This window comes from Empidonax traillii, unplaced genomic scaffold (genome assembly GCF_003031625.1).
Source record: "Empidonax traillii isolate 1590-97213 ecotype Southwest subspecies unplaced genomic scaffold, ASM303162v1 scaffold19:size3308961, whole genome shotgun sequence".
Taxonomy (NCBI): Eukaryota; Metazoa; Chordata; class Aves; order Passeriformes; family Tyrannidae; genus Empidonax; species Empidonax traillii.
In genome coordinates, this window is record NW_020955212.1 from 2213862 (window position 1) to 2232071 (window position 18210).

The 18210-nt window shown below is 38.9% G+C and overlaps 1 protein-coding gene across 2 annotated transcripts in view; it reads left to right on the forward strand.

Annotated features, from left to right (window-relative positions):
- GADL1 (glutamate decarboxylase like 1) overlaps nt 1–18210 on the forward strand; it is an 82522-nt gene that overhangs the window by 35610 nt on the left and 28702 nt on the right. For both annotated transcript variants that reach the window (XM_027897745.1, XM_027897754.1), the window contains exons 12-14: nt 5259–5458; nt 9579–9630; nt 11984–12073. In XM_027897745.1, the coding sequence (XP_027753546.1) occupies nt 5259–5458; nt 9579–9630; nt 11984–12073 (342 nt within the window). The remainder of the gene's footprint in view (nt 1–5258; nt 5459–9578; nt 9631–11983; nt 12074–18210) is intronic.

Sequence of the window (18210 nt, forward strand, 5' to 3'; positions counted from 1 at the left end):
GCCAGTGGAGTCTTTATATGCATAGAGACACACATACAAATTTGAGTGTTTTCTTATTAACTAGCTGGAATATAAATCCATAAGAAAAAAAGATCAAATGCATATTTAGGACACTTTGACAGAAAAGCATTACTTCACTTTGATCCTCTCCATACCAGAATAGGCAGCTGAATCCAGTTTTCCATTAAAAATGCTATTTTCTCACCAGTAAGAGAAGGAAAGAGCACATGTATTGTTTTCTCGCTTGAGAGCTTGTTGCCCTGCTCTTAAAGTACATAAATACCTATGGCTGCAGATGAAGCACGCATTTACATATGAACATAATTCTTTGCACTGTAGTTAGGATGCCTCAGTGGGAACTGGAAGAGTTTGGCACACATTGCTCTGCCAGTGAATGTTCAACGAACCTCAGGTAGTTGCTGAAATGCTGAATTCTGCAAGAAATCAAAGCAACAAAATGTTAATCGTGAATGTTAAGTCATGTTTATGAATCAGGCCCTATTGCCCTTTGAAAGACTGATTAAGGAAGTTTTGTTACTCTGTCTTCCAATTTGCTTTGAGGTCCATTTTGAAACTGTGGAATACCTCAGAATCAGGTTTAGTTAATTGTATGTAAGCAAATGAATCCCCTTCAGTTTTTCTTTCTCTCTCTCATACTTTCTGTAAGAAAAGATAACCTTTAGAAGATGTCATCACATTTCAGTTGTGGCGGTAACACTGTAATTTCCTATTAGTAAAAGTAATAGTGACTAGTTTGGTTTGGTTTGGGGTTTTTTTCCACTTAGCCCCAGCGTGGTTTAGCATTATTAATCGACTTAATTAACTGCAGTGAAATGCTGATAAAAGAGTATCTTCCAGCCTTAGTGAAACAAAACTGGAATATTTCCAAAGAAGGTAGAGATAGAAAAGAAAAATATGTGTTTGACTTGACTAGATGGGAGAAGCATTTTCACCAAAGGAAAGAGGCATTGGTTAATCCTCTGTAAAAGCTCAGATCAATGACAGTAGTTCTTCAGTACTTAAAGGACTTAAGAGGTGCACAGTTATTCCTTTTTCAGTGCCATGCCCTGAGTAACTTTCATCACTTCTTTAATAAGATAGTCTTACTCAGAAAACACTTGTATTGCTGAGGCATGAGTTGCAGTGACTGTTTAAACACAAAGCTAGATGGAGTAATAATCTCAAAACATTAGTGAAGTCAGTTTTGGTCTCATGTGTTCTTAAAATGCTATGAATCAGTCTTGGGTTGTACATATTCCCGTAAAACCACAGAGCTACTAGAATTTGTCCTTGCTGTAATCCATATCAGTGTAAATATTATCACCATATAAATAGAGAACTATTGTTTACCATCACTGCCAGTGACTCATTAGAGTGAAGCACTTGGTTAAGTAATTAAGAAACAGTTCTAAGCAATGAGCAGAATTTTCACTTATTAGTTAAGAATAAAGTCTCAGTGTAGCTAATTAAATCTCAGTTTAGCAAGAATATAATTGATTAAAGTGATGGTAGCCACCTACTCTGTAATCTCTCCCTCATCATTAGCAATATCATAGAGATATCTACCTCACCATTCCCTTTCCAGGGCACCTGCAGGAAATACCCAATTCTCATTGCTTTTCACTTGGGCTTAGTACAACTGAGAGTTCTTCTCACTTTTTGAAGTGAATTCCTAGAATGGCCTTTCACACTGCACTGCTTTTGAGAATTTTCAAGTAACAATGTTCCTACTGCTTCAGATAAGGCAAATCAGGGAGATGCTTGTCTTGGGGAAATAAGATATTTTGTTAATGAAATAGAAATTCACTTTTAACTAGCAATGGAAATGGAAAGAGATCAGAGGACTTGCTATAGGTAACTCTCTTCAATGAGAAAAATATGTTGAATTATAAAACTGGAGCTCTAGATTTCAGTATCAATAATTATTCATTAATTTCCCATTAATTAGAACACACAGCAACTATCCATAGACTTCATAAAAATCAAAGGCTCTTTGAGACTTTACAGTAGACTGAGACCTCCATGAAAATAGTATTTCCATTATCTAAACTTTAGCAACCTGACTATAAGTCACTGTAAAAAGGGTAGAAAGATAAAATGCTGAAGAAAGATATTCAAAACTTGTCAAATGGAGCGCTTCTAATGAAATTTTTGCAATTCTTCTAAACAGAGGGAGCAGCTCAGTCACTGTGTGGAAAACTGTTGGGGTCTTCTTGGGACTGAGAGCACTGAGTTAGAAAATACATTTAAACCATATTTGTTTCCTTTTTTTTTTTTTTTCCCTTCTTCTGCTTTTCCATCATTTGACTAGGAAAATTGAGACTATTTTTTATGTCTTCAGTATGTAGCATGTTTAAATCTATTAATTTTGAGACAGCAGCAATCAAAGAGTAATTGCTTTCTTAAGCATAACATTTCCTTTGGATTTTTTTTTCTTTTCTGCCCAAACTCTGTTCTGCAATGTTCCCTTTCTTTTCCCTTCTCTTTCTCCTCTACTTTTCTTTTGTAACATTTCTTTCTTTCTCATGAAGAATGATTTTAGTTTCTTTTTCTGTCTGCTCTGCTAACATGAGTGAGGATGTCACTCTACTTGCCTCTGTAGACTGATAGTAGGCAGTGTCTTCAACAGGATTTCTTGAGCATGTTGCATTATTAGTCAGATAAGCATATGGAAAAGGATCATCAAGCCAGCATGTCTTGTCAGCTTCAGATGCACCTGGAGAGTAGGACAATACTTGCCTTTTTTATTTTTTTTTTTTTTTTTTTTTTTAAATGAAATATGTTCCTGTGAATTGTATTCACTCAGGGCCGTTGAACTATTTGTTCTTGTTGCATTGTCACTCTGGAGTTTAAACTATTAAATTCTGCAGCTGTACTGTGATCCTAAGTGAACTTCCCAGTCTTTGTATATAACCGAGTTTAGGTTTCTTGTGACAAACAACAGTTATTATTTCTCAGACGACAGGTGTGAGGGGAACTAAAATTCTGCAATGGCCTCTATTGTGTAGCTGCATTGCATTCTGATAAGACAGAAGATAGTCCCACATTGATCAACCCTGTTATACACTCGTGACAGAAACACTATGCAAAAACTTAAGTCAGCAAGAGACAAAGAAATTAACTTAAATTTGTGGAGAGAGGATGCTGCCTTTTTGTTTGTTTGTTGTTTTTGTTTTGTTTTTTTTTAAGACCATGTCTAGTAAACTTGTTTATTCCCTGAAAATCAAGATATATAGATTTAAATGAATTGAGCACAATGGCTTCACAGAATGGCTCCTGTTCCTTGTTGGGCAGCTGCTAGCCAGAGAACACAAAGCTGTAAAAAACCTGTAAAATATGGAGGCTTCAGTGTTTGACTGTTCTTTGGTTTCTGATGTCCTTTTCCTGCCTTTCCTTTTTTTGAGAAAGTTGGAAAGTAGGTGAGAGAATCTTAAAAAACAGTGCACCCAACACTGGCTTTCCAGCTATGGCTACCCTGTGCTGCAGCTGCACATTATGACTGACGATTGCAAAGGGAGAGCAGATGCTGGTCCTTTTTTTCCCCAAGCTGTCACCTAAACTGTCTTTTCATAAGGCTGAATGTGCTGGACTGAAGAATTCAGACTGAATTTGCTGTACTTTTAGCAATTCTGCAATATTACAATGGGATTGTCAAACCCTTACAGAAGCTCTTGGAGGAACCTTTGGTGGCGTTCTCCTTTTGTGCTCTTACAAATAGGTGCGTAGGTGGAGGGAATTGAAAAGTCTAGGAGAGAGGCAGAGTTATTCTGTGTATGCCAGTGGGTTAATTATCTTTTGGGTTTTTTTGGTCTTGACCTTTTTTCTCTACTTTATTGGCAGACACAAAGTTATCAGTAGTGTATTGTAATGTAGATCAAGAATCATACCTCTGTTACGGGAATATGAAACTTTGATTAAGAGTGATTTCAGACACTATCTGCCATTTCAAAATCAGACTTGCAGCAGATGCAGAGAAAAGAATGAAATGTGAAATACTTCTTCTATGGATTCAGACTGAAGAGTGATGTTGAACTGGAAAATGAATTGTGGTCTTCTGTTTAGCAATCTCTGTCTTGCTGTCCACTTCCGTTCCTTGTCTCTTCTGAACAGAACACTTCTGGTTCAGCTGTCACTTAAATACCTATTTCCAGATCTGAATCAGATGCTATAGCCATGCTTTTAAACTCATCTGAATTTTTATTCTAGTATTATAGGTTGTGGTTTATTTTTCTTATCCACTTCACTGACAAATCCACAACCTTCTCTTTCTTCTGGGCCCCTTACAGAGCCACTCTCATCTTTGACTTTGTAACCTGTTTTCTGCCAGCCTTTCTCTCTATCTCACAGTATTACAGAATATATTTTAGTGTTTCATTCTTCAGCCAATGGCCAGTCCCATGCCACTTCTCTTCCTCTGTACCTTTAAACCTATAATAGCCTCTGTGCTTTCTGTTTCACAGCCTTGTTCTTTTATGGAGCTTGCTCCATTACTCATTATCTTTATCTGTTTTCTGCTGCTCACCTCTGCCCAGGCAGCCTCTCAGAAGCTGGAGGCTGGAGATGGCAGAATAAAAATAATTTTACTAACAAACCATAGTTAGGGTATGTGAAAGTACTTTTCTCAGGTTTATTTTCAAATGGTAAATTTGTCTGAACTGTGAAATGAGACAAAAATTGGTGTTGCTCTAATCTGCTTGTGGTGATTCTGCTCAAACAGTCAGATAGCCTATGCTAAATCTGCAGTGATTATTTGCTGGTTAGGGCTAAAAATTCATTTTTGGGGGGCTAAAATCTTCCTTGCAACTAACGAAAGAAGGAATAGATCGAGCCATTTGTGAACATGCAGGAAGCTCCTCAGGGACCATCCTTCCATGTAAAGACTGGAGCAGTGGAAGTAGGTGTCTACTTCTCCTCCTTCTTTCCGATTTCTGTATGTCTTTGGGCAACTCTTTCTGTGATACACACTTCCATGGTTTCTTGAGATTCTGAGTCAAAGTTTCTCTTCAACCTGCGACTCTTCAGTGACATTATGGAGAAAATAATAATAATAAAAAAGTTTACTTGTTATCAGTGCTGGCCTCACTAGCTTTAAGTTCATCCAGGATTCTTAAACCGCACCATTAGCTTCAGAGAGTATCCTGCACATCCAAATCTGTTTTAATAAGCAGTTGGTACAGACAGGAAAAAATAGGCTTTTGGCTTGTGAAGAGGTTAGATCAGATAATCAGAAATCTAAATCTCTGTTTTGTTTCTAATAGGGCCTTCTGAAGAAATGTTACTCTGCTGAGGCTGCATACCTGTTCCAGCAGGACAAGTTCTATGATGTCAGCTATGACACTGGTGACAAGTCTATTCAGTGCAGCAGACGTCCAGATGCATTCAAATTCTGGCTGATGTGGAAAGCATTGGGAACAACAGGCCTGGAGGAGAGAGTAAACAGGGCACTGGCTTTGGCAAGGTACTGCCTCTCAATTTTGAATACATCTACTCTTGTCTAATTCGCTGAAGTGTTGACGCTGCTGATACTCCGTATCCTGGAACAGATCACCTTGTTACTTCTTTCCCCTCTCCTTTTGTTTGTGTATAATAGGAGTAACTAATAACAATAATAATTAGTGTTATTTCATTTGCTATAATATTTAGTTGTCATTATTGCTTTTAGCAATAAGTGTAGATGTTGGTAAACTGTGTCATCCAACGTTTATATTATCCGAACCAGGCACAGGATAGACTTACCAATACACCTTCTTCTAACTCAATTGTGTGTTCTGGTGTCAATGTAAAAACAACCTCGTGTGCCAGGATCTTATCTGTGTCTAGCAATAAGTGAATTAGGCATTCTCCTGTCACTGCATTCCTCATAACCAAGGAAATGCAGAAAGCTGATGATGCAGGGAAATTCATACGAGAACCCTATTCATTTTAGGATGTAGTAGAGGTATATGAAGGCATACTGTTCTGACATGCTTGGTTTTTCTCCACAAGTTTGTTGAAATTCTTAATGCCTACAGTGTGTTCTGTCAGGGACAGAAACACCTTGTGATCTTCCCCACACGTCTTCTTCAATTTCACCAAGTTTTTGGTCTTGCAGAAATAATTTTCACAAGTGAATTCAGCAGAGTGATTGCTAGAAGGTGTTTCTCTAAAGTGGTGGTGATGATTTGGTTTCTGGGAAGAAGCTTCCATACCCAGCTTGTTTTCTCTTCTTGTAGAAGAAATTATTTTGAAATAAGATAGATAATGTCCCATTAAAAAGAGTTAACTTTAAGCATCATGATTGTTCGTGATTTATACAAGATAAACCACAATGAAAATTTCACCAGACTAGCTACACCTTGCCGTAAGTCAAATAATTGATATTGACATTTTATTTTTTTATGAGCTAGCAAGACAAAAAGAACTGAATGTTTCTTCAGTGAAAATTAAAGGAATAGTCTCACTATAATGAAGTTACTTAAATAAAAGGTAAAAATACCCCTGATCTAAATCCTGAGTGGATTTAAAGGGAATTAAAAGAAAGAAGCAAACCCAGAAAAGCTCAAATGAGCTGTGACCTTTATTTTATTTTTGTTTAAAGCCACTTATTTTTTGACTGGTTATATGTTTTTTAATATCTTCTGGTTAAGTTGCACCTTGTTTTTGTTCTGAAGCATTCTACTGTTCTTTGTCTGTATAGAGTAAGCAATTAATTCCATTATCAGTAGGGGAATTCAGCCTTATCAAGGTCATTGGCCAGGATTGTTTGACTGACTGTGTAGTGACTAATGACCTTTATGGGATCAATATTTCTGTTGGAAAAATTGGAAATCAGTATTTATGTTAGGATCCAGTTGGTAGCACTTCTAAGGAGTGACTGGCTTGTCTCATTCTTGATTGTTTGAGTTTTTTTCATAATGAAGAAATTAAATTTTTAAACTTTCTGGAACTAGTCTACTGACTATAGAATTTAAGGGCAATATTGCTTTTTGGTTTGGTGGTTTTTTTTGTTTCTTTGTTTTTTGTTCCCTGTAGCCAAACAGACCTGCAAAGCTTCTAGGGTAATTGCAGGCATGTATTTCTGATAGATCAGACTTTGCTTATTGGCTATTCCAGTAATATCCTTTTGTTCTGGAGTTGTATCGTGCTTTCCAGGTATTAAATATCCCAGGAACATCGCAGTGCTACCTATTTGGAAGGACTTTTACAATAGCTAGAGTAGAGCATCCAGCTGATTGCTTCAGATTTTTTTTTAAATTATTTTTTTCTGCCCAATTATTTTTAATGCAGGGATGTTGCTTTATGAAGTACACACACACACACAAAAATAAAAATAGAAGTAAACTGCTTTTCAAATACAACTACGGTAAGCGTCTCTGCATTTTATGCTTTGCAGTTTTTCTACGTTTCCTCTTCTGACACCCACTCTTAGCAGACATATGTCTACTTTCACTGCAGATCTCCACCCCTTATTTTCTGCAAGGCTTAATCATAGCAAATGCCACTTGTCTGTGTACTTCAGTCCTCACCAAGCTGCAAGCCTTTCTGACGTTCTACAACGGTGACATGATAATAAAACTTCACTGTCAACCGTGGAAAGATGCACAGAGTAAATTGCTCCATTGCCGTCAAATGATCCTGGCAAGATAAATCATGGGCGATGGATTTTCTAATGGCTGCCTTCTTAGCCTATTGGCAGTGTAGTTAAGAACGTGATTAACAGCGTTGTGAACTTGACTGACATCAGATAGCCTATGTCAGATGGTGGTATTAAAAAAAAAAGCACTTGTGGTAGGAGGGAACAGTATCAAGTATTGTGAAATAGCCTTAACGATAACAGACCTCAAAAAAAAAAAAAAAAAAAAAAAAGTGATCCTGCATAGATTTCTCTTTGTGATTTATTAGAGAAAAAATAAATTGAGGGCCACTGTCTTATGAATAGCCAGCTGATGTTACTGAATACTGGTTTTATAGCATAGACAAGTATCTTCTAATAAACAGGTCAAAAGCACTGAGCTTGTTTTACTTAAGACATTTACCCAACAGAAACAGCAGGTTTCCCCCAATATGCTCACATGATATCTACCCTTCTACTTGCCTTTCATCATGCTTCTCTTTCAACATAAGTGGTAGCCTGGGCATTAAAAACAGCCGGATAACAAACAACTCACAAAGTGGGATCTAAATGGTCATGAGAGAAACGACCCAGAACCTTGACTTGTTGCAGTGAGAAGGAACATCTCAACAGTGCCCACCACAACTCCTAGGGCTGGCGCTCCACCACGGCAATTGCTTTGCTGGGGTGTGTGCTGAGATAATGAGTCACAGGCACAGCACTTGTTAATGACAAACAGTGTGACAACTCCCTATGCACAGCTTTGAAAAACGTGTGCCATCTAGGGTATTGTTTATTGCTTCCCTAGCCAACCTGTGTCTGCAGCATGTCTGCCAAATAGCAGGCGTTGCAGATACAACTGGGCTAGAGGTGTCCCTGTGGGGGCAAGTTTCAGGCACATGGATAGGACCAATGGGGGTTATTTTGGCAATATTTTTCTTCCTCAAGTAGTAGATAAAAGAATTACTAGTGACCTGTAATGCAGCTACAGGCAGGAAAATGCCAAATAGTAAATACGAAGAACAGATTTGCGCAAAATCAGTAGTTTAACCGTGTCAGGTTTATTACTGTTAGACAGCAAAATTTTCATGTGGAAGACTAAAATTCTGTTGACGTGGAAAAGCTGTGTGAATTTGACGTGAATTCTTCGGAGTTTTTCTTCGGAAGGCTTTGAGGGGAGGAGAATAAAGAGAGAAGTCCCAGCTGTGTCCTCTTTGATTCAGAATTCCTGTGTGATTGTGCCATGGCAAAGTTGAGGTCACGTTTTGGAAAAAGATCTATAAATTGCAACTGTTTGTGTCCAAAGTTTTGATTCAAACCCATCTCTCCATTGAAGACTTCTGGGTTTTTCATACTTGTCAGGAGAGAGAGAAAAGAAATTCTCATCTCAGTATGTTAGCATAGGATGTCTGGGGATTATTGTGCATAAGCAGTGGCTCACTGAATGGAAATGTACTCTGTTGTGTACAGCGTGGAACAAGGGCAGTACTGGGAAAATTGCCGAGCTTCAAGTATGCTCAAACTCTTAAATTCTGGGCTAAACTAGGAGGTTCTGGTGATAGTAGTAATGCAGCAGGTGTTAGGGTGACTATGAAATAACACTGCAACACAGCATCAGCCCTCAAGAACAAGAGATGGAGGGATTAATTTGTAAAGAGCGACATCAATGGAAATTTGCATTGGGAAAGTTCACAACCTGATGCAAATAGGATCAATTTGTGCTGTGTGGCTCCATTGAAAATCTGTGCCTGAGGACAGATTTCGGCTCCTCCTCAATGTTCCTTGGCTGGCTGTAGCCTTCATTTTTTTCCAGGAACTGATAGCTATTGCATTTTCACAGCAGGTAAAAATGAGGTTTAACTCTGTGGTTTCTTTAGTGTGAAAAAAAGAAAAATGAAAACAAAAACAAAGTTAAAAACTTTTTTTGTATTGTTTTCTGTTTGTATTGTTTTGTTCTATGCTTTTAACCCTGCATTTTTAATTACAGATACCTAGTAGAGGAAATTAAAAAAAGAGAGGGATTTCAGCTCCTTTTGGAGGTAAGTGAAAGGGGAACTGAACTGCGGTTGTTATTGATGGGGAGTGTCTGTTTTTTGATTTTTGTTCTTTTTAGTCAATTACCAATTTGTATTTGAAGTAAATAATTTAATAAGTGTATGTATCCACAGATATAACTGAACACACAGAACATGCTCTGTATTCCCTGTTAGGATAGATGAAATACAAAACGAAAAAATATTTTACACTGTTCATACAACGTGAAAGCTGTTGAGAGCAGAGGCTGTTTAGTTCCTGCAGGAATGGGATGTCTGGATTAAAAGTGGGATTGAAGGAGTGCTGTAGTATGGACAATAGCACTTCCTGAGAAGGAAGTTGAGCAAGTTAAGAAAAAGTTTTCGGCAGTGCAGGGGGACGAGCAATGAGAAGTCAAAGAAAGACTACTGTCAGGGACCTGTGCCCAGTTCTGTGAGCCCTTTTCCTGAAAGTAAGTTGGCCTTCAGACAAAAAGCTTAGAGAGATGATTGTCTGATACAGGCAGTGAGGAAAAACCTGTAATGAGAATTGCTCTATGGCCTGGAAATGCCACTTGTGCTTGAGTCATCTTGAACTCTTTTGTGGTGTAAGTGCTTAGCTGCTTGGATAAGAGCTGTGACAAGATAACTAGAAATAGAGTGTGAAGCATGGCTGGGGGTATTTTTTTAGGATGAGTGGTATTTTCAGAGGGGGATGATGTATTTGATGTGTGAAAGGAAACTGAGATAATCAAGAAGGCAATATAGGCGATGGCAATATGGTAATATATGCCATCTGTCTGCTCCTGCCATCTGATTTTAAATAGTTTTAAAATAAACCCTGTAACAGCGAGCTAGTGCTTCTGAGGAAGGCACTGCCTTTTCAGTGTCTGTGTTTATGTGTGTACTCAATGCATGCTCTTTGGGGAAAGAAATGGGACTTTAAGAGCTGAGCTTTATTCCATTTGGTGGCAACACACGACAGGTTTGCAGCTCTGTTCCTGCTGACAATGATATTCTTCTTGATGATTAAATTGTATTTAATGCATTCTTTGAAGTGAAGTGGAAAATGATATGAGCAGCTCTCAGTGCCCTTTCATGAAAGAACATGTCTCAGCTGGTGGGCTCTACTCGTTCAGGAGACTGCCTGGGATTATAATAGCAGCCACATTCACAGTGGGGTAAAGAGATGGTGTGACTCAGCTACCAAGCTCTCTTTTAACTGTTGTTTTTTTTTTTTTTTTTTTTTTTTTTTTTTTTTTTTTTTTTTTTTTTTTTGTTTTTTTTGTTTTTTTTTTTCCCTTTCAACTAGTACCAATGAGGATGGCATGTGGGAGAGGAGAGGGGTGTGTGAGATCATAATCCATATTATAATTTAGATGCCAGTTGAATACTGAGTTGCAAATAGTGTAGGTCAAGATTGATGTAGTGGTTTTATGAGTTGTGTTGAATGGGATTAGAAGGCATATATATTCCTCATACTATTGCTCTCTGTACACATAAAATAATACAATTTTTTCCATATTAGCAGGAAATGTATAGAGATCCCAGACTAGTCTGCTGAGAATGTTTTCTCTATCATATATGACACAGAAATCTCATAAGCACAAAACGCCTTATTTTATAATGCATGCTGAGGAGATGCTTCTGTTGTGAGCCTTGCAGATAACTCTCTGCTGAGTTTAAAGGCAAAACTTCTCTAGAGGGAAACAGAAATGCAGAGTCTCAGCCTAAGACCTGCTTAGATATTGGACAAGATACATTCAGGATATGGCACATACCCTGCAAAGGGTCCTGAGAGTCTTATAAAATGTGGAAATATAGAAAATCATTAAGTCTAGCACTGTATAATGTGCTCTATGATACAAAGGAGATTGGCATTGTTCAGTAGAAAAATTACTAGGTGTGCAAGTGTTAAATGGTGACAAAAATTAAACTTATGTGTTTTGTGTGGAAGGCATCCTAGGAAATTTCCATCAAAAAAGCCCAAAACACTAGAAAAAAAAAAGTGTTAAAGGTTGCTTCAAATTTGAATTCTGTAAATTTCCCTTCTATGCCTCTCTTATACTTTTCCAAACCAAAATTTTTTTGTGAGCAAAACAAAGTGTGGATGTAGGAAGATAAAATTAAAACCCCAACAGGTTTCCTTTTTCTGGCAGCAGGAACAGAAAGGGATGATAAGAAAACTATTTCTAGTTTCAAAAAAAGGAAACAAAAGGTGATCTGGAGAAGGAAGTTCCAATGAAAAGGATATAAACTCCAAGGCTTCTCCCCCTAACCCCTCTCCCAAAAAATAGAGCAGAACTCTTTGACAGGCTGTAATACATATCCCTGTCCCATTTGTTACATCTTATAAGCGATCACTTGTTCTCTTGTTTAGCCGGAGTATGCAAACGTTTGCTTTTGGTACATTCCACCAAGCTTAAGACAAATGGAGGATGGACCTGAGTTTTGGCAAAAGCTGCACCAGGTGAGTGTCACGTGTTACCTGAGACTTACTGATTTATCTGTGTGCCAGATAATTATGTGAATTAGCCTTTGGCTTTGCTTACCTTTATAACCTATTAGTAGAATGGGGATTTAATCCCTAACTAGATATTCATAGGATTTAAGTTTTTTCTCCTTTTAGACAAAGCTAATTATTTTTTTTCCTAATGTAAGAAGTGTAGGCATTAACAAGTATTCAGCTCACTATCAAAGCTGTTAGCAGCTGGCAGAACTGAGAGAAGAGGAACAGCATTGTGTCTGCATCTCTTGTCTAGACAGATTATTCATTACCTGTTTCATATACTTAGCGCTCTGCTTGGAACTTGGCTCGCATTATCCGTGATAATCTATGATAATGCAAACGAAGAAGTGCTTAAGAATATATTTCTGATGTTAAACATAAATGACAACAGGAATACAATGGGAAAATACAGTGGGAAAAACTTCACTAATGAGTGTTTTGGTAACTCTTTGCCATCCTGATAGGAAATCATGAACATCTTGAAAAAAAAGCAGCAATAAAATTTTGAAGTTACTAGTGGGGAACTCATTAGTTAAGACTTAATTAAGAAGCCACCAGACATTGTGGTATTATGTTTTACTGAATAAGCTATTCTGTGAGGAATTGAATTTAATTCATTGTTTGCTTATCTCTGGAAGAGCTTTGGTGTTCTGCATTTATTTTTTCCTAGAGTTTGCTCCTAGAAATTTTTACTAGAACACAGATGTGTATACTTTATGCATGCTTGCATATGGTATGCCTGTTATGCATACAGGCTATACATACTATATATACATGCATGCTTCCTGTAACATCTGCTCTCAGCAGCTTCCACCGGGATTGCTTTCAATTTGCGCTGGAGGCTGGTGTCTTTTAAGGGAGGGGTCTTCCTTAAACCTGTCTGTATTGTTTTGGAAAGTATACTTTTGCAGTACAAAGGTGTGCATGGCTGCAGTGTGGATGCAAGGGCTTTGCATTTGCCGTGCTTTTGCAAAGCACAGATGGGTTATGATCCTTTCATATGGGGCTTCCCTTCCTCTCATTAGAATGGAAGGCCAATGTCTACATACACACACAGAGCTGGATAACAGCTCTTCTACCCGTGGAGGAGTGTGGATTTGGAAAGGAGCAATGGCAAAGCATAGAAGAAATAATGCTGCAGCACTGTTTGATTTTTGTATGCTATAGAGGGGACCAAAGAGGGAAGGGATGAAGCACAACAAATGGCTTTGATCATGTACATTTGAGTAGCTTTTTGAGTGTAACTTACTCGTTCTTCACTCTGTTGCTCTGTGGTTCTTCCAGTCAGGGTAGGCAATAGATGCCTGGCTTTATTTCATGTACTAATATAGATAGACCGATGCTAGAAATGCAGATTTCCTATCCAGTGTTTTGTGGAAGAGAACTTGGAGGGAAGCAAACTTGAGTGCAATGTCTCTGAAGGACTGAATGCTGCTGCAGATCTCAACCACTCTTTTTGGCAAGGTGACATTTTCTTGATTCTTTTATCTCTTCTGATGAAACACGGAGAAACCTCAAATCCTGAAACATAACCTATTTCACTCTTCCCCACAAAAGCCTAGGAAAAAAAATCTACCATGAAACAGACCAAAATTCCCTAGCAAAGCAGAGTACTGAATGGCACAAATTTCTCTCCCAGGGCAAACAACAAATGATGATTGTTAGTTGTGTTATTTTAGACACTGCTGGGAAGTAGTTTGACACTGCAGAAGTGAGCCTGTTTCGCAACTAAAACATGTTATTTCACCTTCCCGATTCTCTGCAGGGATAGGTCTGGGGTTTACCTTGCTCTTTGAATGTTGAGGGCCAGTTTTAGGCCACAAGATATATCAATGAGCAGATGGAAAGGCAGCAGCAGGTCACAAAAAATAAGACTGACTTGACTTCTCCAGCTAACATCAATTAGTTATAACATTGCTGATGCAAACAACATAGGCTTTATATTACATTAATCAATACAGATATATTGCTGGACAAGAGGGAGTGCATCCTCATCAGCAAGGTGTAAATGATAAGAGGATTAAGGATGGAGAGGTTGTTACACGATGCCATTGATGGAAAGATGGGGGTGTGACAGTTTCTTGGTTGCAAGCGCTTCCTGAATATTCCCTTCATTTCACTAAAATAAGCTATTCACAATTTGTCTTTTCACACCACATTTTAATGTCACAGTTATTCTGTTTATCCAGAAATCAATCTTCCTTTTTGTTGATCTGCATATCTGACAACAATTAAGGAAATATAAGTCTTAAAAATCCCTACAGCACGTAATTGATTTAGTTCAACTACTTGTTCAGCAGTATTGTTCAGGATAACATGCTGTCTTCTAAGGTTAGTTGTGAGCTTAATGCTGGTGGAAGTTGATAAGCAAATTGTTCTGATTTCAACTCCTCAGCTTCATGAAGAATTTGCACAGTCCTATGCAAAATAACCCTGAAGGTTTTGTGCTGTACTGACTCTTCTCCAGTTTCCATGCCCACTTTATGTGGTAATGTGTAAGATGTGTCAGGACTGACTGGATCAGGGCATGATACCTAATTCTGATGCCAGTCTTCTCGCGGTCCTACATAAAAAGTGTAGGGGGGTGTTTTTTTTTTTTTTTTTTTTTTTTTTTTTTTTTCTGATGGGCTGTTTATGTTTAGTTCTGTGACCTGACCTTGAACTTCAGGCATAAAATTTTCACTCTTTTGAGTCTCCTACATTCAAAACAGGAAGGTGGTAGGAAATAGGGGTCTGAAGGATTTGGAACAACCACTAGCTGGTTATTTGACTTATCACCTGGACACTTAATGGAACGCGAATTAACATCGAGGTGGGAAAAGTAAAGAACAGCATAAATAGTACATTACTCTGTTACCCAGTGAAACTGGGAATTCTGTGCACATCCACAGAACATCTGATACCACTTTGACCTTTTAGGATTACAGCAGGAAGTGACTGTTTAGTGAAACGAGTTAAATAAACAGTAAAGCAAGGCTTTGGATGCAGTTCAGTGGTCCAAGACAGTCCACGCTCTGAGCTTTTAGCAGTACACTGAGGGCACAGCAGATAAAATAACGCATAAACGATCCGACCATGTAAGGTGTTTCTCAGTGCCGTTCCTCACAAGTGAGGAGGGATTTCTCCTTGTAGAAACTGTACAAACGGGCCCTCTGTGGTAACTGAGGAGTTGCTGTTAGATCCAACTGGAAATATCTGTAAGCGGTGTTATTTTGTCATTGCAGTCTGGGGGCGGTTGTCTCTGACCTAGAACTGACACAGCTGACAGGATGAAGGAGCGATGGCTTTGCTAGTGCTGGATGCGCCCCCCAGTGGGAGTTTCGCTCCTGTTCCTCTGGTGACGCTGAAGCATTTACTTTGTTTCCTGCTGAAAATGGTCAGTGTGTCGCAGGGTCACGGTGAGAAGAGTGGAACTGGAAATTACAAGCCAGAAATGGAAGTGAGGGAAGAAATAAAAAAAAAGCAAGCGGATAGCATTCTGATTTTCGTATTTCTTTCATACCTATAGGTATCCATGCATATTCTTTCTTGTAATAATCTCCTCTTTAGAAAAGTCAGCTTTCTCGGCTTATGCTGGAGTGTCTGCAGATGATGTAGAATTAGCTGATTGTTAGTAATACTGCCTCTGGAAAGGCTCCTGGCAGCACAGAGGGTGCTAGGGCACAAGGAAGAGTCTGGAGGGGTCCATCTGAGACTGTTCTATTGCCATCCTGTTGCTAAAACAGCCGGCCAGCCATGTCTTGAGCATTCTGGATCAGTTTATAGTCTGCTCAATCTCAGTGGGTCTGGGAGACATAGGAGTAACCATCTTAAACAGATCACTCTTCCTGCAGTAGCCTGGACCCCAGGGTACGATACCTATACAATACCTGTTGACCAAGCAAGGTTTGAATGGGAGGGAAAAACAAGACCTCCAATTGGTTACATTAGTAAAGTTTGCCTTCTATATTTTGGAAGAACAATAGGAAAAACTATAAAGGATCTTGGAGCATAACTGTAGGTAGAGTACTACATATTGAGTACTGCTCAATAAAGAAGGCTACTTGTATTTTGCTAAGTACCATGTTAGAAGACCTCAAGATCAGGGTTCAGAAGTGCCAGTAGGTTCCTAGTAAATCTTTTGTGATTTACTAAATTTTGCCTTGTCTTTAGTTCTAAAAAAAATGTGCTGGAGTATCAGATTTCCAGTGGTTCAGTGAAGCTTTTATATACAGTTGTTAGTTTCAGTTACTTAAAATTCCAGCACCTCAGTTTTAGACTCTACTTGTGTGGTGTGGTTGGTGTTTTTTGTTTTGTTTTGTTTCCTTCCTGCCCTTTTGAGGATTTTTTCCCATGTAATACAAAATTTATTGGCTGTAATAGAAGGCTCAAGATACAATGTCATACTAAATCATAGATAGCTTGGAATGTCATTTTTGCCCCTCCACCCTCCCCTTTAGTAAAAGGTAACCTTAGTCTGGCCTTTCCCTCCCACTTAAGAGAAAGCTGTCTGTTATGTGAAGGCATATTTGTAAAATAGCCTGTCATGCTGACTGGTGTTGTGATACATTTATATAATGACAGGTTTCATATCAAAGCATAAATGTGTGGAGGGTGAACAGGTGTTGCCTTGGCAACTTCTGAATCTTGTGGCCTTTGTGTTATAAATAAAAAACTAATCAAGGACCTGATTCAGTAGTATTTAGGCATTCAAAATACCTATTGATAAGGGTACAAGGTTTGAATGGGAAGGAAAAATAAGACCTCCAATTGGTTATATTAGTAAAGTTTCCCACATTTTGGAAGAACAAGAGGAAAAACGACATAGATTATAACCATGATACTAAATGCAGTGAGCCCAGGTTTATGCATAAGGAAGGTCCCAAGTATGTCACTGCAAGTGTATTTCCACTTGGAATTTGTGTGCAAAATGTTGTTTGATTTGGTGGCATCCCTGTGTGCTACACTTTGAGTTTTTCTTACACTTGAACAAGAAAACAATTAAACAAGATTTTTATGTGTGTGTTTGAAGAGTAATGAGAGAGGAATGTTTCTGTGAACTGTTCTTACGTGAGTGATTTTTATGGTACAGCAAGTAGCCTATTGCCTTTAGCATCTAGCTCTCTTTGACATGAGTTTCACTGGAGGGCCACATCAAATGACAGGAAAATTAATGATAAGATTTACACAGAAGTAGATGGGAGTTAGATTGGCTAAATCATTGGCTGGCTAAATCACTGGCTTCTATGGCAGGGTGACCCACTTAGTGGATGAGGGGAGGGTTGTGGATGTTGTGTGTTGTACTGTGTCTGGCTGAGCTGGAGTTCGTTTCCCCACAGTAGCCCTCATGGTGCTGTGCTTTGCCTTGGTAGCCCGAAAGGTGTTGGTAACACACCGGTGTTTTGGCTACTGCTGAGCACAGCACCGGCACTGTGACATTCCTTCCTCAGTCGAGGGCAAGATCTTGGGAGGGGACACAAACAGGCCAGTTGACCCACACTGACCAAGGGGATATTCCATACTGTATGACATCAGCTCAGATATAAAAGCTGAGGGAAGGAGCAGGAAGGCAGGCATTCCTTGTCTTCAGTGGCTGCCTGCTGAAGAACTGTTACGTGTGTTGAAGCCCTGCATCTCAGAGGTGGCCGACCATGGCTGCTCATGGGAAGTAGAGAATAAACCGCTTTTGTGCGCACAAGCTTTTGCCCGGTTTCTGCTTTAATAAACTGCCTTATCCCAACCCAGGAGTTGTTTTCCACCTTACTCTCTCCCCTGTCTGTCTGGGAAGGGGAGTGATAGAGTGGCTGGGTGAATACCTGATGTCCAGCCAAGGTCAACCCACCACATCTGACTAGACTTTGGTAGTTCCATCCCTTAATCTTTTTGTTTTCTTTGAAAGCACCCTACCAATCTATTGTGGACTGCAAAAACCTAAAATCTGCAAGGGGAAGAGGTTGCTTTGGCAGATCTAAAAGAAAGAACTTCCAGAGGGGTGATTGTCATTTCAGCATATCAGATGGGGACCTCCAAAGGGGTTGTTTGAAGAAATTTGGTTTGTCAGGGAAATCTTTAAGGTCAGCAGAAGCTTCAGATTCATCCTATGTGACATGAGGTGGTTA